General features: G+C 39.0%; 2 protein-coding genes across 4 annotated transcripts; one reads left to right on the forward strand and one right to left on the reverse strand.

Moving 5' to 3' along the window:
* Positions 1-767: 767 nt before the first annotated feature.
* LOC139139007 (uncharacterized) lies at positions 768-7017 on the reverse strand. The gene is made up of 2 exons (XM_070707692.1): positions 6806-7017; positions 768-3483 (listed from the first exon to the last, which is right to left on the reverse strand). Exon 2 carries the CDS (start codon positions 3473-3475, stop codon positions 2636-2638), a length of 840 nt encoding a protein of 279 aa, XP_070563793.1. The 5' UTR covers positions 3476-3483; positions 6806-7017; the 3' UTR covers positions 768-2635.
* A 175-nt stretch (positions 7018-7192) lies between these two features.
* LOC139139006 (ribonucleoside-diphosphate reductase subunit M2 B-like) lies at positions 7193-21715 on the forward strand. 3 transcript variants are annotated; one of them, XM_070707689.1, is made up of 8 exons: positions 7193-7411; positions 12728-13178; positions 13870-13934; positions 14630-14776; positions 15196-15286; positions 16014-16161; positions 16823-17093; positions 17457-21715. In XM_070707689.1, the coding sequence occupies exons 1-8, from the start codon at positions 7346-7348 to the stop codon at positions 17610-17612; spliced, it is 1395 nt and encodes a 464-aa protein (XP_070563790.1). In that variant the 5' UTR covers positions 7193-7345; the 3' UTR covers positions 17613-21715. The 3 variants fall into 3 exon arrangements, with proteins under 3 accessions (XP_070563790.1, XP_070563791.1, XP_070563792.1); XM_070707690.1 differs by lacking the exon at positions 7193-7411 and adding an exon at positions 11712-11860; XM_070707691.1 differs by lacking the exon at positions 7193-7411 and adding an exon at positions 11835-11978.
* The last annotated feature ends 1606 nt before the right edge of the window (positions 21716-23321 follow it).

Below are 23321 nucleotides of genomic sequence, written 5' to 3' on the forward strand. Positions count from 1 at the left end.
TACAAAACTATTAAATGAGTTTGTACTTCGTTGTCTCAGTGGCAAGTCCCCTGTGAAAATAGGCCTACACCAAATCCAGGACATATTTCGGCGAGGCGCTTGTGCGGATCGTGTTTCTCTGGGGTGTAAATTATTCGCAAGCCTTTTGTGCCAGTGCTTTATCATCAACTGTTCAGACATTTCTGGTAGACCCTAAAGAGTTTTTAGGGTCTATGATTTGAGTATATGGCATGAATTAATGCTAAATACGTACATTGTGTAGTTTCCTTGATTTGGTATATTTCCAAACTAAAGCGTATAAATCTAAGGGAAGGGGGTATAAAAATACCATCGACACGGTAAATGTATATTTTGACAGGCATACTATGAACATGCATTAGCTACATTTATGAGTGAAACCCTTCGAATTTGAACGCGACATTAGTCTCCCACCCTTGAAACTTCAAAAGTTAGTTTTGACCAGCTGGCTCCATCAACCCAAACATTTCATAGTCGAACTTGTAGTACCTCCAGTGGGTCGGAGAGTTGCAGATTTTCACCGACTGCCCCAGTACGGATTTTAAAACCCTGCCTTTCTTTATCAACCAAGCGTGAACACCTGCCATGAATGCAAATTTTACATCATTCTCACCGTGCCAATGCGTTCGTTCCCCTCACCGGATATCGCAGTCTTATTGTGTCTAGGTGTATTTTCGTCCTATGGTTGCTGCCCTTTACGTTTAATATTATAGGCGTTAAATGATGTAAAAACATGTAAAGGAATGGGAAACTTTTTATAAAAGAGTAAATTTATTTATCTAAATGAACACTGGTAAAAAAAGTACAAATTCACCAAGATTCCTACAGTGTGATTTGTTCCATAGCTCTCTTCAGTCATTATCTGTCCTTGACTCTTTTTTACTTGTCTTCAGAAACTCTGGGGCTCGAGACTTCAGGTCAGTTACTGTCACCCGGCCGCTCCCCAAGACAAAGAGGGAGTTGTAAGTAAGGAGGTCATGACCTCAAACAATAAACAAGGCTGACAAAAAGCACCAAAGGTCACATCCCCCTGAAAAATAATAGATTCTTTCTACGGCAGCGTGATAAACCAACCATTGGGGACAATACTTGTCAAATTAAACATGTAAATTTTCGGTTCAATTCGTGGACAGTGCGACATGCACAGCCTAAAGCACGAGTTGAGGAGTCAGGCCCTGGTGTATTAATGAGATAGCAAAACTGATTCAGTGAAGAAACGCGTTTTTTTGTTGAGTTTCTATGGTTTAGAAATTCGGCTGTCGAGTGTTGTTTAAAAAATAACGAAAAATCTTGTCGACAGGGTGTACTTTTAGCGTACCTCAACAGGGAATGTACGGATAAGGAAAGGGGAGACACAACTTCGGTCATCTGACAGAAATACATTTATGTTGACTCTCAGTAGTTGAAAAAACTACAGACTTGTGTTGAATACACCGAAGATGGTTTCAGAGGGTGTTGATTCAATATTTCGGTTCATGGTAGATTGAAGAATTTTCTCCTAAATTTAATAAACTCAACCTTTTAGGATACCCCAACGTTTGTCTCTTCACACAACTTCAACCCAAATTCCATCCACAAAGATTTAAACAAGAAAAACTTTGCATGATTTTTGTCTTTCACATGGAAGATTTTGTTGTTAATTGTGAAATGTGAATTGTCAAAACGAGGTTTGCACAATTTTTTTTGTTATAAGGTGGTAACGGTGAAGTGAAATGTAACAATATAATCAACTAGGCTATTAGCCCTTCCAGGTTAAAATCCGTATATATCGTGGTAAGTCTGGTAAGTTACGGGAAAGTCAGGCCTGCAATGATGAAACGACCAAGCTATCGGTAAATGATTTTATCATTGGACATTCGATTCAAGCCTTAGTATATTGAGTGTTCTGTGTATGTGTCGAAATCAAGATATATGTATATGCGACTCTGATTAACACAATATCTTTAACATCTTGAAACAGTTACCCTTCATGCTTGTCAAAAACGCGGTACACTACCTGTCGGTGGCTACTGCTAATTTTTGTTGCTGTAATGGAATAGAAGTCCTATACATTTGTTCTCTGTACAAAATACTGACCACTGAAAATTTCCTTCCCAATGCAGTTGCTCCCTTTGCGTTTCAGCTTTCGTCCCACGTATTTTACAAGACAATTATGTTATGCAAATGTTTGTCGTTAGGGCTAATGAGCAATTTTGGTTAAACGCCGATTTGTTTTTCTGTAAGAAATCGTTAATTAATCAGATATCTTTGGCATTTTAATAGACTAAGAATTCAATATACCTCATGAAGAAACTACATTAGATACATGTTCACAAATCGAAATGACGGAGCTGTAAAATTCGACTTTTAAAGTTTTTAAAATTAAATTTATCCCCATGTAATTGCGGCGGTTTTATGTGTAATTGCAGATTTGAGATAAATAAACAATATTGTACAGATGACGAAAATAGAATAGAATAGACAAAAATTTGGTAATTATACATCGTTGAATATTTGTACTGTTTATGAAGCTATGTGTCTGACGATTGCCAGTGAGTTGTTTCTGCACGGTGGTAGTATAAACGGCTTATGTCCCAAAACAGGAAATCGAGTTGGCTGCAATTCAAAATCATTTCGTTTACAAGTAAGTGGAATACTCCTCTTCTGAATCTTCATCGTCGCCTTCACCGTTCACAGCGAGGGACTCCATTTCGTTGACGACTTCGTCCACGGCGGCATCCTCGGGCGGTTTTTCTTCGTCAAACGCCGGATTATCCACTCCGTTAGTGTCAACGTTCTGTGTCTCCGCATTTTCGATCAGTGCCTCGGCTTCGTCGCCGTTCACGATGGTGGCATTCAAACCTGCATCGTCAACAATTTCTAGCGTCCATTCTTCGCTGATCACGCCAGATTCTTCGTTTTCCTGCGCCTCCGGTACGTCCGTCGTCTGCGGTTCCGCTGTTTTAAACTCGTTCAGTACAGCTCTTTGTTCCAAGGCGGTTGCAACTGTTTCTTTAATTTCCGCGGCAGTGACTTGGCTACTGAAATCTCTTGATGTCTGTGTTTTGACCGATCTTTGAGGAGGTCTTGGTCGCACGTACTTCGGTTTACGTTGTTTCGGTTTGAAGGCGACAATGACGGGTCCTACCTGGCTTTGACCGCGATGGGTGACTTCTTGCCTCACTGCTATGAGCGTATCCTTCTTTATTTGGGTGGAGACGTCTCGCGAAGTCATGGTAATGGCATCTCGTTTTTGCGGCCTGGGTCGCCTTACTTTGAACCCGTTGTGTTCCATGACCAAACCTGTCATTTGCAACCTGTCGATTTCCTCCATCTCGGTCGCGAGCTCAGCCCGCGTGATTTGAGAGCAGAAATCTCGCGATGTTTGCGTCTTCTTGTGCTTCTTCTCAACAGGTGGTTTACGCTGTCCATTCTGCCTAACACCGTTTCCCGCTTTCTGTGACTTGTCCTTTACCATGATTTAATCTGGAAGAAGAAAATATGGATGAAATAGCTGAAAATGTTACACAGCTGCAGGTATCACATACGGTGATCAGTCAAAAGCCCCTGTAAAGTTTCCGAACTTAATCACGCCTGTGAAATTGTTGTAAGTGAAGGCGACTTCCCTTTGTGTCGGAGCCAATTAGATAAAATTACTAGAAAGTTAATGGAATGGGTCGGCTTCATTTTTCGGGTTAACATTGATCAAGACAATTAAACTAATATTATCCTTTATTGAACTCTTATAATGTTATTGTAAACTGTTTAACCTCAGACAGTTACCCTTTAGAAAGAGATCAAAGTCCTGGAATGTAAAGGGATACATTGGATATCACTGCTGAGATAATCGATTGAAAAATCTCAAGTACAAGAATGTAGTTTCTAGTCTATTCTTTACAAAGTAAAGCTATCACACTCGAAATCATGCCTTTCGTTTGCTCGGTTTTGTCTCTTTCAAAAGATTTGGCTGCCCGCAGCGGTGATGAACTTCAAACGGTTTTCTGTGGTTGGCCTATTTTGTACATTTCATTGCCGCTCGTATCGTAAATTTGTTGACCGGCGCGTAAAAACCATAGACACTCTTGCGTAAACAGTCTGTGCTAAAGACATTTTACCAGTAGCATTTAATCTGGCGAGCTGCGGTTTAGGTATATGTTCGCACAGCATTTCGTCATAGCAGGTACAAAAACCCCACTCGAGTTTAGGCCTTCTTCGTCTGAGTCGTAGACGGCAACATTGGAAACTTTTGAGACGCAAGGGTGTGACCATACCTGTATATTACGTGACAAATGGATGAATTAAGGCAGGTGCAGTGACTACATCACAATATAGTACGCTATAACCCACATCTTTCGACGCTCTTCAACACAATTTCGTGTTTTATTTAAATTCAAGAGGGGCCATCGATCGGACAGTGTGCTTAATAATGATGAACTACCGCCGTTAAATAAGGCAAAATGACAGGAAAGCCTTCACTCACCGTTTCAAGAGCACAGATATATGAATCAGAACTTAACTTCTGAAGAGTCGCAAGGAAAGGAAGCTCCATTGGAGCACAAAGTTTTCACATATCATGAGCGAGATCATAGCATGACGCTGACCTTTTTCGGGGAAAGCCACTGTTGTTGTGATTAGATCGGTAAAAACAACTGAGTCCAACGGTGGTCGCGTAAACGAACCAATTTATATTACAACTCTTGCTGAGTCGTAAGCCGCGAGGCAATATTGGTTTTTTGATCACGTTATGTAAGCTGGATGGAAAAGGCGACCTTTTAAATTTGACTTGGTTTCATCTTACACACAGGTTACAGGTGTTATTTTTTTCAAACGACGGGCCCTGGAATGCAAATTGGCTTCACTGCCCGAGGATGGCACTCTCGAGTTACTCAAATACCAGCCATAAACAATACTTCGAAACACTCAAGTTTGACCGCACCCCTGTCTCCGACCCAGCTTTGTCACCTGCTCGTCAACTATGCAAGATTGACTTACAATTGTTAAGAGAACAGTTCGACCATATAGTATTGATATTTAAAATGATTCCCACGATTGGAATTTAGGAGCGCATCAATTGAAAGATGTCGACATTTTGTTTGAACAATGCACAGGCGCTCCTTAGCTGGTTAGTCTACTAAGTAGATCGATTTTCGGATCGATTTATCGATCCCGTAGTCGATATGCCCGCCACTGTAACCTAAATACTCACAAGGTGTGCAACACAGTCACTCAAAAAACACACCACCCGATTTGTCTACTGGCCGTGCGCTCACACAAAACATTCAGAACTACACTCCCATATACCTAGTTGGATCACAAATTTAACATCTCATCGAAAATCACGCCAAATAGCGTGTTACTCACGTCATCTTGAAGAAATCGGCCGTGTTTTGAGATCAAGCGGGGTGAAATGCAGCCTACAGAACGATTCTACCATATGATGTAATTTTTTCCACTGCTGATTGGCTAATCAACGGCCTAAACAAAGGTCACTGCAAGACGTCACTGGTGAAGTACAGTTGAACCAATCAGCAGTGGAAAAAAATTACGTCATATGGTAGAATCGTTCTGCAGGCTGCATTTCACCCCGCTTAGTCTCAAAACACGGCCGATTTCTTCAAGATGACGCGAGTAACACGCTCTTTGGCGTGATTTTCGAGGAGATGGTTAAATTTGTGATCCAACTAGGTATATGGGAGTGTAGTTCTGAATGTTTTGTGTGAGCGCACGGCCAGTAGACAAATCGGGTGGTGTGTTTTTTTGAGTGATTGTGTTGCACACCTTGTGAGTATTTAGGTTGCAGTGGCGGGCATATCGACTACGGGATCGATAAATCGATCCGAAAATCGATCTACTTAGCAGACGACCCAGCTAAGGAGCGCCTGTGGAACAATGGTACTTCCTTGCACGTTCAGCACGTCTGAAAACTCAAGCAAATCATATACTCATAGCTCCCCGACCAGGGGACGCAGGTTTCCTGTGCAGTTAGCCAATGCAGGGGGTTGCAACTGGGTTACTTCGCCTTTCATGGTCAGGGGACAATTCGCCAATACTCCGATAGGCAAAACTCCTTGGACGTAAAAAACGTCCATGGCAAGACGTTCGACAAAGGGATGACAGTGACCTCCCAGGTGAGAAGATATCGTTGAAAGAGGTAATAGTTCAAACACTGACCACTCAATCAACTCGATGACTACACCGCTGTATTTTCCCCAAGTCTATCGCGTCAAGGCTGATACGGTGAAGAAGAATTTAAAACTGCCAAATATATCAACATATATCAACGGGTCGCAGCGATATGTCTGCGGGGTGTCTGAATAGCTGTCGCGGTGTAAATCACGTCGCTCAACAGGTGTTGCCTCGAAGCTCCACAGCATATCGCGGTACCGTACTTACTTTCACATGAGAAAATGCTTTTGACCTCGACACCAGGCACACTTGTATGGTCTCCGGACACATCAGAATTGCGTTTGGTACCCACCAACCGCAGAGTAAGAAAAGGCCATGCCATAAAGTACAGAATACACGTGTAGTCTCCATAAAAATCGTTTGATTTTAACGTCTTCCACGCTGGTCACTGTTTACTGTATCTTTGATAAAACCCCGACAACCTAATATCTGAGGATAAAGGTATCAATAATGTTGGTCACGGCATTATTGACTGAACCCTGTGGCTTCAGTATACCATCCTGTCATGTGTACAAACGCGATTCAGTGAGAGTGGAGCCAGGGCGTAACCACATTCTAATGTCAGAAATATGATTGTGAGGAAATTCTGTCCGGTCAAAAGCAAATCTTTAGCTTCACCTACCTTGAAAGAAAACAGTGCTATAATGCTGATGTATGGTTGGCCAGGCCTTTATACGTCGACACTCTCTCTATACGCGGATTCAAAATAAAACTAGACGACGCCACAGCTTGCTGAACTCTAACTATGGCACTGGGTTTACAATTGTCTCAGTTCAGGACCGTAGGGCGTGCAAGTGTTCATGGGATCTGACCAACCACCTTCTTATTCATATGCAAAGAGTCAGTTGTTTGTTGAAGGTGAAAAGAAGTGAATGCCTGTACAAACAATTAATCACAACCGTAGCTGAATAGAATAGGCAATACCCAAGGAATGTATACGGGAGTCATTGTACAGTGCTCTCTTATGTTAAATTAGGGTTGGGCAAATGTCTTCCCAAAGAAAAACAACAATAAAAAGACCGTCACCTCTAGTGGCGTTGCGTTGCGTACCATAGTCTTACCAAACATAAAGTGATCTACCCAAGTAGGACAAGAAAGTTACGTGACTTACAAAAGATGAACTGTGTTTGAGGACAATGTCCGGGGCGAAAGCTATGCATTGATGGTACAACGAAATACAGAATTGCATCATACCCAGTGTGTATGGTTGATTTTTTCGGGGAAAATGGTAAGTTTTTCTGACATTGCAAGAACTGCCAACCAGTGCAACGATCTCTTGATGTGTACTTACATGGTGTACATACCATGCCACAAAGTGGGCTGGCAATTTAGAGCATGCCCAAGGCATGAACAGATCATATATTAGTGATTGACATCCACGCTGATGGCTTTCGTGTTGAGGCACAATCCGAGTCCATCACGAGGACTAGTTGAAGCTAGCAAAGACTTCAGCCAATGATTTCAGGATGTTCTGTTCGTGATACCATTCGGACCCCCACTTTATATCCGCAATAATTCAGAATATTTTATTGGACTAAGTTCATTTGCTTTTGCAGATTACGATATTTGTGATTAATATGCCTCGTATAAATCATCTCCGTGTAATAACAGAGGGAAAATCTGTGGAGACGAGTGGCAATCTTTAACCATGACATTTGACTGCTGCAACTTTCGCATCAGGAGTTCCTGTCCATCGAGGATAATTACATTTTATAAGTGGTTCCATTTTTGTCCAAGGATACTTGTACATAATATGATGTCTGGTTTCTACAATTTAAGCGTTTTTTCATGAATTTCGCCCGGAATGGCGAGGCTACACGAAACCATCGTCACCTACACTGCCGCAAAAGCGCCGGTTACAAACAGTGGTGCTTCTGTCTACAAGGCAGCTGTTGTGTACAGAATTCTCGTTTGTTTACGTGAAAGCAGTCCGGCGTTATGACAAACACGGCGTGCCTGTCACCTAAATGAACCACGAAGACTCTAAATACTCACGCAAAACAAACCAACCGCTGTGTAAGGCAATTAACGTTTTTTTTTTCTTCGGGGCAAATCGATTAAAGCCGATTACTGTGCTTCGTTACTATTGGTACTAGACGAATGGGTCATCAAACGCAAACAGTTGTATATTATCAAAAAATTGTTTTGTTGACCCAACATATAACCCAACAGCCCATTTGGGAAGGTCACAGCGTGAGTGGAAATTAAAATGGTATGCATGAGGTCCAACCTATTGACACTTCGTGACCTCGCAAGCCGTATATTTCTTTGTGCTTTACTTAGTCGGGACGGAATTCTTGCGACGTGGTAAAATACCAGAGAGGTCGCAGTCAAACACATGTACACTTCCATGATACACGTGCACAGGCATAGAAGGTGCTACGTTTGTGGGTGCCCGAGGGTTGAATCGCACTATGTACGCGTTTCATTTCACTTATCCAAGTTTTGCTTCACTCTATTCATTCCTTCCACGGTATATAGAGAGGGACCCTGATTCCTCTAACATTTTAGGTTGCAATGGAGATGTCGAGGAACATGAGATATTTTAACAATACCCGTTGAGCTGTATATGATTTACTTGCCTACCCCTATTGCTGATCTCTTTTAATTGTCGTAATATTAATACTACAACAAAGTTAACGGAACCTTCAGATTCTTCCGAAGGACGAGCAGCAGACGTTGACATATACATGGGTTTGTTCACACTCTGCCCACTGTGAATTGTTTCGACATAGACAGTGATTTCTTTTTGAGTGTCTGTGGGTTCGTGCAGAGTTTATTATTTATTGGTATCATATGATCTTACAATAGTTCCAAGACTTTCGGATGTTGCGACTCGCAATACCCGAAAGAGGCTTTCAAAATCGGGAGTGCTTTTACTTCCAGTCTAAACAGTTGACAGTAACTTATCACGACTGTGTTATGACAGTATGTCGCTGTCCACCAAAGATCTTTTCACTTTGAAACCGTTATATAACCAGTTCTAAGAATTGAAAAGGTTGAAGTTTGCCTTGCAAACCCCTTATACATTAGGAGGTAGTGAGAACAAGGAGACATAGTATTCCCCTATTTACTGTACAGTCTATAAGATATTAAAGGACACCGTCTGCAGTGCAAAGGGTTAAAGTTTTGAAAAGTCAACCGATGTCTCAAAGTTACATTAGTTGGCCCTGCTACAAGGAATGTCTAACTTTTTCAAAAAATGTTCTGCATATCAAAATGCAGCACTATCTTTATATTGATCTCTTGTTGAAAAAAATAATCTCGCGATCGAATATTGCTTCACGATATTCTCACCTAATTGTAATGTCAACGTCAAAAGAGTAACAAAGTTTGGCATTTTGGCGAATTTAGCAGGACCGTGCAACCCCGAATTCGAGAATACCGCGACATTGGCACTATAGGCATTATCGGATAATATTATCTAAGTTATCTAAGTTAGAGTCTAATATTAGACGAGTGGGGAAGAGGCAGATTCCCGACATGCTCTTTTATTGGATAATATATCGGCTACTTCCCAACCAGTCTAATATTAGACTCTAACTTAGATTTTAGACGATATTATCGACTTTATCCGATAATATCCGATAAAACAGTATGTCGGGCATCATCTATACCTCACTCGTCTAGTATTAGATACTAACATCTCAGTTAGAGTCTACTATTAGACGAATGAGGAAGAGGCTAGATGCCCGACATACTGTTTTATCGGATAATATCCGACAAAATCGATAATATCGTCTAAAATCTAAGTTGGAGTCTAATATTAGAAGCAGACGGGTGGAAAAATCTAAAAACGCTGTTTTTATCGGAAAAAGTATTATTATAATATTATCCCTATTAGATCACTTTGGTCTCATGTTCCTGCCAGTGGAACTCTCTAACTTGGACATTTTAGACGATGTTATCCGATAGTAAATCCGATAATAATGTCGCGCCTTCATGCCGAATTCCGCACCGTTTTCACTTTCCAACAACATGGACATAAACATGTATTTGCAATACCAGCAATGCTGACTTCCGTAATTTACACTCACTTTTCCCCAATTCAATACCTCCACAATTGAACGCGGTTGCTCAGAACATTGTTGTCGGTGATCGAGCGATTGCACGCTGTCTTGACGAACCCTGAAAGTTTAGAACTTCCGTCACGATAGCTCAATGGAATTCATGAGCGAGAGGAGGAAAAATTGAGAGTGATTGATTCTCGTAGATTTCTATCATAACTTTATTTTCCTGTCACTTGAAGATTATCACTCGTGACCATAAAATAACAACACTAATATAAATTTATCCCATAATTATAACGATTCTCAACCTAGAATTGTTATTATAGAATAATATTAAAGGGCCAGGGGGTGCACGGGGGTCGTCGGCACTCTGTCCAAAGGTTGCCAGGGACCCCTACGACGTCCGATGTAAACACTGTATCTAGGGCGCATCGGCGATTGATGAAAGTTAAACATGTTTGTTAACAATATGTATCGTAAAAGTTAAATCTTACACCTATGTTGACGTGATGCATTTAGATACCGTGCATAAAATACATGTACATTATTTGTAAAACAGAAAGTTGCACACGCGCAGTCCTGACGACACCCTCCCTTTAAACGTACATACTCATCGCCCCGAATGGCATAACTAACATGTTTATTTTGAACGAAAATATAGGACCGTTATCTACGATGTGTTACTCTCATGCCGCACCACACAGCGAAATTTTAGTAGCTGATTTTCATAGACACTTTCCCATAATCAACATTGGTGACATTCTAAACTAGAATCTCTTAATTAGTATTCATTACTATTTCCTCAAAGTAGTCTCCAGTTCAAGTATTTTTTGAGTGTTAATCATCAATTTAGGATTGATTTTTGTAAGCATACATTTATAGACAGTTTTAATCGCTCATAAACTACACAAATTCACAAAATAGTAAAATACTACACCGTTAAAGATAATATAAATGTCCAGTCTTCACTACGATCTCAAATTACAAACAAAACACAACAAACCACAAGCAAAGCATAGTACCAAAAGCAAAGCAAAAGTAATGCCTGAGAAGAAGACATATGTACACACGTCTATGGGGCGCAGAGCGGAATAGAACACAGGTGTCTGTGATCTTCACACATACATGTATCATACAGTGGCGCAGTCTGGTCCCTGTCCCATTTATCATAAATTCTACCGCTGGCTGCGCTGTTCACGAAAATGAAGCAGCAAGCCCGACGCTACCGGTAGAGTAGGTGGTATTGTTGATCCGTCGAACCGTCTTTTTAGCGGTCTATGGTTGAAAGCGAGAACTACTACAGCAGTTCGGATTCAGTGGTACACAACTACATTTATTGTTCATGCATTGAGTCCCCCATGAGTCACTTCAGTTAATGTCACGGCTTGTACAATTTCTTGGCATTCGATTGGCTAGTTGAGAGTAGTTCGTCATATAACAAGAGGTCAGAGGTCGTATGGTTTAAAGGTCCACAAATACAAACAAACGCGTTAAATCGTCGTTTGGAGCGACTTGTTCCCATAAGTCGTCACTCTAGTGTATGAACAAGAAGCAAGTCGCTTCAACTGCTGGTAAAAATAGCTTACGGTCGGAGATACATTTGTCGTAATAGAGAGAACTAGGTTACACCACAGAGGGCGCACCACGGAATGACCGAGACAAAGCAGGTGATGTAACGTTGACATTTACTCCAGTAAACTCTCGCTTGTATAACTAGATAATACCAAATGAGGTAGTTAAATAGTTGACGACTCTACCTCGAGGTCCAGAAAAGGCTTAACCGTGGTATGTACCAAATTTGCATCAATATTGCTGAGTATTTATTGAGATAATCCATTATGCACTCGCATCTTGTTCGTCTTCCTGTTTCCGCTGGGCCTTGCATCAACAGCCAATGGCATCTGAGCGAATCACGATCACAGAGGGATAGACTCCCATTGAAATCACTATAGTCTGTTCTTCTCAGATGGTTGGCATACTATCCTCGAGAAAATGGGTAAAGAGGCTGTTGTATCATAGAGTGTATAATCATATATAGTCCACCATGACAACCTTCCACATCCTGACACATAAAATTACATAAACGTATTTCACATCATGCAAACAATAAGTTCAATATTGACTCCAAAATGGTACTTGCAGTCGTATCATGGCACAATGTCTACCATGTGATAGTTTCAGGACACATCTGATATAATCGAGTGAACCTGCGTGGCAGGGTTGTGTGTCACCGGCATTATTTGGCCTCCCACTACATTGTCATAACGCCGGTAACACACAGCCCTGCCACGAAGAGCTAGAGTGAACCACGTTAAACCTCCATTTATTCGGATCATCAATCTAACACCTGATCTGATGACATAGCAGAAATTGATGTCTTCAAAGTAACAAAAGTGTATCTACATGTAATTGCAAGGCAGTCAGCATCCCCCGTCATCTTGTAAACTTGCTGGCATATCTAGTATTGTGATGTCTCCTTACCTAACGTAGAATCCATGTGTATTGTCACAACATTTGAATTTTGTATCCCACAGGCTTCCACACACTCAATACATCCTCCCCCTCCGAAGCGAACCTGTCTTGAACCGGCGAGAAGTGACAAAATGAGAGTTGTGGCAGAAGACGGCGACCTGGGAGGAGGTGAAAAACCAGAAAAGGAGCAAGATTCAGAGTACCAGGAAGATGAAACAAACGAAACGCAACTGTCGAGGACTCAGTCTGAAATGTCAGCTATGGACATGTCGCAGATTTCAAAGCTCTCCTCCCAGGACTCTTTCATGCAGATGTCCCAGCAAATAAATGATCCGGGACATGATTCTGGGGACGAATCCCATTCTGATGCTGACTCTGTGAAAGAACTATTTACTCAGAAAAGTGCCAAGGACTTAGATTTGGAAGAACCATTACTGAAACCAAATAATGGACGATTTGTTGTTTTTCCCATCAAGTATCAAGATATGTGGACATTTTATAAAAAGGCACAAGGTGAATAATATAATTAAGACTGTGAAAGTAAAATGTTATATTTTCGAGATTTCCTCACATGCAAATAAGCTATTCCAACTTCATCTTGCAAGGTGATGAATGCTTAGATGTTCTCAATAAACTGATGTAGACCTCTGCTGGTGGTTAAGTTTATTAGCATTAATTAATTGTTTTCACAAGTATACTGGTCATCTCGCATTCTGCAAGTTTTGAATTAAGTTAAAATTACTGAAAAGTGGTTGTCAATGTAGAATTGTTTCTTTTTTTGATAACTTTGACACGTCACCTAAGGCCTCTGTGTACGCCCATTTATTTGTACCACAGGGCTGAATTTGTCAGAACACTTTGCTCCATCCAAAACTTAGCAGAGATTGATGCAATTCCCTGCTTGCATGTTGTTTAAAAAAAATTTGCGGAACTGACAGCTATTGTATCATAATCACATGATGACTAGAGTAAAATCATGATTATCAGTAGTGACACAAGCTAAAATATAACACATGTTGTTCCTAATTATTTCTTTCTTACCAGCCTCTGCCATTTACTTAATTAGCAACATTCTGTACTCTTCGTACCATTGCTGTAACCAACGACAAGTGGCAGTTCATCCCAAAATCATGAATATTTCATGAACATTGAATTTTTTTATGATTTATTTCCATTTTTTTCATTTGTATGTTAATTTGTTCAGCTTCATTCTGGATGGTTGAGGAAGTCGATCTTGGTAAAGACGCCAAGGATTGGAAATCTCTCAAGGTAAGATAGTATTCCATCTTTTCAATGATGCATCACACAGTGAAAACCATCATAATGTGACAACAGAATTGAAGAATATTTCTCAATGGAAAAACTTTGAAAATCTTCACTGTCAGGGTATAGAATTTGCAGAATGGTCATCGAATGCTGTTCCCTGTTCATAGTTTAAGTAGTCTCATAGTTCAAGTAGTTTCATAGTTGCATGTCAACATTTCAAAAAGCTGTCTGTTTGTATTCCTTGTCAAAGAAGCAATGTGCCAACTGTGTACGCCGACTGTGTACACTGCATAGATTAACGTCACTGTGCATCCTATATCTAGTAAAAAAGTTAAAACATTCAAACAACATACATTATCAGACCTGTCTACCTGACCTGTGTCCTGTAAAGGGACAAAAACCTTTTAAGACATATGTATACACACCTATCTCCATGACATGATTTGTTTTGTAAAATTCTTAAAGCTTGCCTGCCACCATGTTACTGCGTACATGACAAACTATCAAAAGTTAGAGCTGTGCAGGTATTTATTGCTAACAAGGGTCAATCAAATTGATTTCTTTACTTTGATTTTGGACTTCCTTGTATTAAATACATCTAGTAAAATCCTAGGAGTACTAGTACCCAAACTCAGTTTTAGTCTCACAGTATGTCAAGGACTAACAAGATGTGATTTTCAATTTCCTCCAATCCTCAGCCCCAAGAGAGGAAATTCATTTCTCAGGTGTTGGCATTCTTTGCGGCCAGTGATGGTATTGTTATTGAAAACCTGGTACAGAGATTCACTCAAGAGATCCAGGTTGCCGAGGCAAGATGCTTCTATGGGTTTCAGATAGCTATGGAGGTGAGACATTTTGTACATTATGCAACGAGATGCTGTGTTTACAAAGTTTCATCCCAGTTGTGATTAAGGAAGTTTTACCAAGTCTCACTTCCTTATGACCCCCTAGGTGAGTCACAAAGATTCCGTCGCGTGCGGGCGCTCCGGCGCACTGCGACCTACGACCCTTTAAAGGGTCGTAGGTCGCAGTGCGCCGGAGCGCCCGCATGCGACGGAATCTTTCAGTCTCCCCCTAGGTGAGTCACAAAAGTCCTGTTGATTGACTACCCTCCACTGAGTGATAAACGGGATAAACAGATTCAGAGGAGAGCATCAAATAACTGCAGTTACGCAGCTCTTGTAGAGGTTTTTTTTAAGACCACATAGATGCATTATTGTCAAGTTTTCACAGCTATTTTTATCTCAACGCCTCTCCCCTTTAGAATGTCCACTCAGAGATGTATAGTTTACTGATTGACACCTACATCCTTGACCTTGAAGAAAAACAGAAACTATTCAGTGCCATAGACACATGTGAGTATCTTGATTAATGCTTTTCCGCTAACAAGGGACTTACAGATTTAGGTAGATCAGTACCTGTGGACTACTGATACTCCATTGTGTCTGAATCAATTTTATCCGAACTTGGCATGAGGATAATATGATAGTGTCTTTATATATTTGTCAATTAGTCACAACAATACTATTGGGGTTCTTAACATTGTTTTACATTGAAAGAAACCATAACCTGAGAAGTTCTCTGTCACGCAAGAAAATTTCTAATACATATATATATAATGCATAATAGGATTTATATTTGGATATAGAATGGGTTTCTTTGTTCAGAAATTCTTCATCTAACTACAAAGGATAAGACATCATATCCACTCAAGTAGATAAATTACTGTTAATTATTTGAGAATAGACTGATGGACTAGGTTTTACCAGAAATTATAATCCCTCCAACTCACCCTTTCATGACTTTACTATTGGTAGGGTTGTTGTTTCTGATGTTTAAATCGCTCTGCATGACCACCCTCCCAAAAGAGGGATGAAAAGTTTAAAGCATGTATGAAGTTCAAGCCCTGTGATGAATCAGAATGACTACAGATAAAATGTGTGGCCTCAGATTATTCTTTGAAATATTGGTAAACCCCCTGGTAGTTTTCAGTGGAGATAACTGTGGATCATACTTGACAACACATGGTGAAGGGTTGTACATGAGCTACCTACTATTTTAGAATCTTGACTTGCCTTGCAGTGCCGTGTGTGAAGAGGAAAGCAGACTGGGCAATACAGTGGATAGAGTCACATGACACAACGTTTGGTGAGAGACTTGTAGCATTTGCTGCAGTCGAAGGGGTTTTCTTCTCTGGTGCGTTTGCGGCAGTGTTTTGGTTCAGAAAAAGGTGAATAATTCCGTGGATATGTCTACTAGTGCTGGTTACAGATACAAAACTTGCCAGTGTTATGTTGATGTCTGTTACATTTCAGTTTAATTAAAGGTATTGATTGTGTCATCTACCAGTTGTCAATAGACTTTGACAGCTAAACACCAATCAGTGAATGTTAGTGGATGGCCGGGCATGAAGTCAGCTGTGTGTGGTGTGAGCGAAAAATGACTCAAGAAATTTGGCTCAGCATCTCAAGAAAGAGTCTTAGAAACCCTGTATTAAATTGATGAATATGTACCCAAGTAACGTCATAGATTCGGTTTTTGCAAATCTCCTTTGTGCACAAAGAGCGTTTCTGAAAATATTTTGATGACAGATAAAGAATATCGTTTTATGTCTTCATTCATTATTAACTGATTTATGATTTCAAGAAAATTATGACTATATTACTCTGTCGGTAATGCTACACGTAAACTGATACTGCCTAAGCACTGAAGTGTCAATCCATAGTCAATACAGTGCTACAGCATTAAAAACCTGGTTTATATCCAATGGCCATTGAATGCAGAATATAAATACCGGTATTACTGGTATGGAACAAATGATTGTATTGTTGATTCTGTAATCCTGTGAATCATGCAAGTTGTAAACATTCACTTTTGTATTTTATTATCAGGGGTTTGTTGCCCGGGTTAACATTTTCCAATGAACTTATCAGCCGAGATGAAGGCCTGCACTGTGACTTTGCATGTCTTTTATACAACCACCTGGTGAACAAGCCCAGTCCAGAGAGAGTAACACAGATCATCAAGGAAGCTGTCAACATTGAGCAGGAGTTCTGGACAGATGCCCTGCCAGTGGCACTGATTGGCATGAATGCAGTACTAATGAAGAAGTACATAGAATTCGTGGCTGACAGACTTCTACAGGAATTAGGCTGTGAGAAGGTCAGTCAATGAATATTATTTACTGCGAAAATTGAGGACATGTGGTTAAAGATCACATATAGCAAATGATTGCCCTAAAAACAGCAAACCTTATCTTCATGGTCCTTTAGTTCAAGTGAGGTCATTAGCTTGAGGTCAAGTCAGGTTATGATGACACCCATATTATGTTTGATCAACACAAGTTATGAGTATTTTGAAGAAGGTATTGAACACTATAATCAGTAAGTTGATCTGTAACTTTGCTTTAGCTGCAAACTTCCATTATACATATGAATAGCTCAACAATCAGCCATTGCTTATTTTTAAATCTGATATAAAATTTACCATGGTTTGTTAATCTGATATTTACCGGTACCATTGCAGGTTTATAAAGTTGAAAACCCATTTGATTTCATGGAGAACATATCACTTCAAGGCAAGACCAACTTTTTTGAGAAGAGGGTCGGAGAATACCAGAAAGCTAATGTTATGACATCCATCGGAGCAAGACATGAATTCACACTTGATGCAGACTTCTGACAGTCCAAACGTTCACTGCCTTCACATCATTCAGGAAAAACTCACCCTTTTTTGTTCCGTAGAAGAAATGTTTGGACGCACATTTGTACAATTTGAAGTGTGATTTTTAAGATATTTAATAGAGCAGAAGATTTTTTTTGTGAAGTTCAGCAGTTCTGTGTAGACTTGTCCATGTGAGAGAATTGCAAGATAGAAAAGTTGTAAAATAGGTATCTGTGAAATTTGTAGTCACTCATTTGCTAAAGTTTCTAGTTTATATTTGTGCATAGTGTCGTTCTTCCATAAGCATTGAAAGTGCTTTGTAGACTTTGAGAAATATGCAAGTAAGTCTTCCTTGGGCAGATTCTTGTCATGTGCGATTAGTTCTGGTTTATAAGTTTCCTCCACATCACATAACACCAATTAACTTCTGGTTCTTTCAGCTTATCTCTATCTCTGGTTTACCCCAAATTATCAAATACAGCAAGTTGTCACAACTCCACCAGTGTTTTTGCTAAGGTTGGGGAATATTGGCAAATGACTTGGGAACCCTGGTAACATTTCTGCTGTCCCCTAATGTGATTGCATTGATATACCAAGGGGAACCCCGGTAAAATGACTTGGCAACCCCAGTAATATTTAGTGCAGTACCAGCCTTAAACAAAAACAAAAACCTGTCCACTGTTAAACGCTTTACAGATGGCTTTTTGAAAGGCTTTGTTCTCTCTGCTCTGTTTTGTGACATCCTAGGATCCCATTCCCGTAAATTTTGCTGACGTCTAGGAACATGTGCCTCAAAACTGAAAGCTTTAGACTTTTCTCATAATTTTGCTCAAGAAAAGTTTAGACTTTCATAATCAGGAGTAAAAATCAAGGTTAACCTTGTAGATTTTGGTATGAGAGTGACAAATTTCTAAAACTCTACTGTGATAAGTGAAAGTCAAAGCAGCGGGTATATCCTGTGTTAACTCTACAGGGAAAATTTTAACTTTCTGTTTTCAAAAAACTTCAATTTCGCTGCAGACTTCAAACAAAGTCAATAAAAGCAGCAGCCCAACAAAGTATTGTGAAAATATTACTACCATGTAATCTGTCCAAAGTTACTTGGCGCATTCTACCATAAGTGCACTGAGAATCCAGAAGTACTGGCCTCAAAAATCGCATCATAAATGAACAAAGACATCATCTATAACATTATGTACATCAGGAGATTTTATCCAATTTATCAGCAAATATTATTGACATCTAAAATCTACTATTTTCATGTTAAAATTTCATTTTAAAGATAACTAATGTATGTATCCCTTGTTTTGGTTTCTTCATTTTGTAAGTTATTGTCCTAGTGATTTATCAATTCATGCAACGACAACAAATGTATTTCAAAGAATTCAGTATTGAAGGTAGACACTCTGAAAAGTTTTAGAGGACCATGCAGAAAAAATGCTCACTTAAAATATGATCAAGGATTCTTTTTTTTCAGTTTTGTTGAAATACTGCCCTCTGTATTTGATCTACTCGTTCTACAAAATGATGGCTTGAAGCAGTGAGAGACATGATTGCAATAGAATGTTAAGACTGTTCAAAGTGATGGAGAAAACTGCAAGCCATCACTCAAAATAATGAACAGTGCTACCTGAAATAACCTCTGAAATATCTCACTGATGTAACAAATGACTTTTTAACTACTGCTGGAAAAATATTTCCTGGTGGTGGTCATGTTCATATATTTGTCAAGCAAAAAGCTTTACCCAGTTTATAGGCTATTTCAATGTAACTTGACAAACCCCCCACCTCTCAGGTCCCCAAAATAGAATGACCAAGGTCACTGCCGTTAAATACAACCATTATGCTTGATATGAATTTCTGGTAATATGGGCATTAAGACACTTGATATATCTGAAGTATGATCCCAAAAACAGATCATGCAGAGCTCTTCCTTTAATGTATTTGAAAGTTTCCAAAGTCCCCCAAAATATAATATAGTTATAGCCATGATATAATTGTCATTATATCGTACCAGTATATTGATGGTGCAAATACAGCGATCTGATTGGTCGAGACATGAAAAGAACCGTGGTGTATTGGCGATATACCACAGCTGGCATATGCGCGAGCTCTCAGCTTGAGCAAAAATCCGTTTTTTTGACGTTCCATGCCAGAATTTCAATATACTGTTATGCTATAATAGCAATAAATCACACCCAGCGATGGTATATTTATTGCTTAAATAATGTAAGCTATATTTGCAAACTAGACTGCACGACCCACTAGCAATGCAATGATACTGGGCCAGGGACTTCTTAATGTTGAATGGATACCTCTCCCATTGATAAGTCAATAACAGGCATTATTATTTCATTGTTTAATGTTTTTCTGTAAAATTTATTTATAGTACATAGCCAGTTCATAGACAGAAATAAGATATATCTGTAGCATATTACACATTTTGTTGATTACTTTCATGAAATCATAAATTCAGATAATTGAATTATTAGTAAATTGTCACATTTCAGTCATGACTTGCTGTCCATATGTCTGTGAATGTCAACCTGACACTGGCCTCACAGTAACATCTGGGACAGATTAGCAACGCACTAAGAAAACATGCAAAAAAATCAACTATGAGGTCATTGTTAGTTTAGTTTTTGGTGCTGTGAAAGTCCAATACCACTAATTGAATGGATATGAAACAAAGTTTAAACTGTCTCTTCATATATTTCTGGCTTGCCAATCTGTTTTCATATCACAACTTTCAAACTGACTCTATTGGCTTGCTCAGAAACATTTTGAAATAAAAATGTTCACCAGTGAATGTCATAAAATGCATTTTAAATTCAGTGGAATCCACTGTATCAGTTTTCAGATATTTCAGATATTCGCAATAACACATGTTTGCTTAATAACTTCAAGTATATATTGCACATTCTTGTTAAATAAATACTGTAGAATCTCTCCATTTATTACAGTACAATAATTTTACTACCATGTATTTGTTTGAAATTTTTTTTCCAACTTTAAATTGAAAACAGACTTGTCCTTATGAGTGATATGATTCGTGTCCCTGTGAACAAAATCTCAAGAGTGGCATTTGACATTTACTGACATATCAAAAGTCGAAGCAATATGATCACATTTTCCAAAAAATTCAACCCATTAAATACCTGACCCACCATGGAACTTGCCATGTAATGGAGGTAAACATCATCACGTCTGCCTCTATTGTCTGTTATCATTTCTGCATACCATGTATTTTTCACAATGCATACTTTACAAGTTATACATAAACCACTGAATCCCTTTGGATATCTTATTTATTGTATACAGTGTATTTTGTCATTTATGTTATCAGAAAGAGAGACTTTGTGTTATATTTATACTTTGTCTGTTTCTTTGCTGCATTGCCCCAAGTCGTGTGTCACAGCATACAAAGACTTTGTGTTATATTTATACTTTCTCATAGAGATGTTCTTTGTTTTGAGACTTTCATTGTAACTTTATTTTGTCTGTGTTTCTTTGCTGCATAGCCCCAAGTCGTGTGTCACAGCATATACTTTCTGTCTCAGTGCATTGTTGTATGTAACTCATACCACAGATAGTAGAAGTGAGACTGACTATGCCATAGACCCTCGGAGTCTGTGTCTATGCTCATATTGAAAAGAGGTCTATGGAATAGACAGAGGCCATCCATTGTGATGAGCAACTTGTAATGCAAACTCTGGTTCAAACTCTGTCACATCAGTATGGAAATTCAAAAGGCCCAGAAGTAGCCATTGATCATGATCAGTTATAGCTGTTATTTTCAACACAGAAACCAAATGTATGTATCGTAAAAGGTAAGAAACTTGACTGCAGTGCAGAAACCCATTCATCACAGACTTGTACTATTATGCTCTGTAGTTTTGATTTATTCAGTGCACTGATCTATTACTGAGTGCGAACTATAATATTCAGAGCTCATCACTGTATTGACATGCAACGTTAATTCTTAGTTTTCTGCACTTCTGTAGCAAGCAGTAAGACACATCACACCTATAATGAGGAAGGCAGTGATACAGTGTTTGATTATACACTGTAACTTTCTTATTTATACAGATGAATAAACGTATTCAGAAAAAGGAAAACAACTGAGTGTGTTTCTGTGTTTCATGTCAGAGATTGATAAAAAGCGTGAATTGTTTTACGAAAAATGTGTCATTACACTGCTATGCAGATAAGAATGGACAGTGAAATTGACCTAAATGTTATCACACTTGTGTAATTGGTTTGTAAAGTTGTTCCAAAACTTGCCTCAGAAGTTTCACTGACTTGTTGTTATTGCGTTATTTTTTTATTGCGGTGAGAATCAAAGAGCTTTTATTGGCCCACAGAAACACCAGGGAGTACACTTCACAGTGCACCACTGGGAAAGACAAACAAACAAGCATGCAAACAAACAAACAAACAAACAAACAAATAAATAAACAAAAACAGGAAATAAACCTACAGACAAGCATACAAGTATATAAATAAATAATAAACAACATACAGACAAATAGAAATAGATAAACAAACATACAATAGAACATTGAATAAAGAATAAACACAAACAAACAAATGTATACACACATGCATACAAACACACACACGCACACACACACACACATATATATATATATATATATATATATATATATATATATATATATATATATATATATATATTGTAATGTTTGTGTATAGTGTAAGAGACAGTAGCATATTGAAAAACGATTGTTTGTTTGTTTGTTTGCATGCTTGTTTGTTTGTCTTTCCCTGGTGTCCCTGTGAGTGCACTTCACATACACAGAATCATATTACATTCCTTATATACCACCGCTCTGAGTTACATTGTATCACAGCTGAGTCAGAGTCTAGTTGTCATTAGACTCTTGTTGCCTTTGCAATGCATTAAGTTTTTTGGCAAAAATATCATGATCCACGGGAATAGAGGTGCATATACGCCAGAAGCTGAATGTGAGAAAGTTGTTGAAATGGATGGAAAGTCGGGAAATCTTAACCCTACACACACAGACACTAATCAGTTCCTACTGGCAGACATGCTTTGTTGCTCTATCAACAATTAGAGTGGAAGCCTACTGTGAAACAACACTATCATCCGTCTGTTGTTTGCTGCAAGTTTACTACAATTACCGATAAATTTTGAAACAACTTTACAAACCAATTACACAAGTGTGATAACATTTAGATCAATTTCACTGTCCATTCTTATCTGCATAGCACAGTAAACCTTCAACGTCTTTATGCTTCTACTCAACTAAAATTCACTACCTCTGTATTTCTCTTTCAAATGCTGAGTGCATGTACATAGAAAGTGAAAATATTGCCATACAATACTTTTCCCTCCTGTCAAAATTTGGCTGCATGTGGCATTCCGGTGAAGTTTGGATAATGGGAGCTGAGTACTCGGTCGCCAAGCACATAGCAACAGAAAAGTCTTTCTGACAGTCATTGTCAGAAATGTTTTTCCCTATCTCAATTGATATGGCATGCACTTGGTGACTGAGTACTCAGTTGACCAAAGAATGCACTCTAGTGTGTGTGATCATGGATGTACAAAAATTTTGTACATTCATGGTGTGATTGACAGCTTGAACCAAATATTATGACTGAAAAGAAAATATCTCAATAATCTTCACACATTTTCCGCAGTATGTAAGGCTATCCTCTTTTGTAGCTTTTCATCAAATAGTT

This window comes from Ptychodera flava, chromosome 8, assembly GCF_041260155.1.
Source record: "Ptychodera flava strain L36383 chromosome 8, AS_Pfla_20210202, whole genome shotgun sequence".
In the NCBI taxonomy this organism is placed as follows: domain Eukaryota; kingdom Metazoa; phylum Hemichordata; class Enteropneusta; family Ptychoderidae; genus Ptychodera; species Ptychodera flava.

What these genes read in the sequence shown, in the direction of transcription:
- LOC139139007 (XM_070707692.1), bottom strand. Translation starts at nt 3,475, where the DNA reads ATGGTAAAGGACAAGTCACAGAAAGCGGGAAACGGTGTTAGGCAGAAT.
- LOC139139006 (XM_070707689.1), top strand. Translation starts at nt 7,346, where the DNA reads ATGGTACAACGAAATACAGAATTGCATCATACCCAGTGTGTATGGTTG. An exon ending in TGATTTTTTCGGGGAAAATG is followed by an intron (nt 7,412 to 12,727) that starts GTAAGTTTTTCT and finishes TGTATCCCACAG; the next exon opens with GCTTCCACACACTCAATACA. An exon ending in GTGTTTTGGTTCAGAAAAAG is followed by an intron (nt 16,162 to 16,822) that starts GTGAATAATTCC and finishes TTTTATTATCAG; the next exon opens with GGGTTTGTTGCCCGGGTTAA.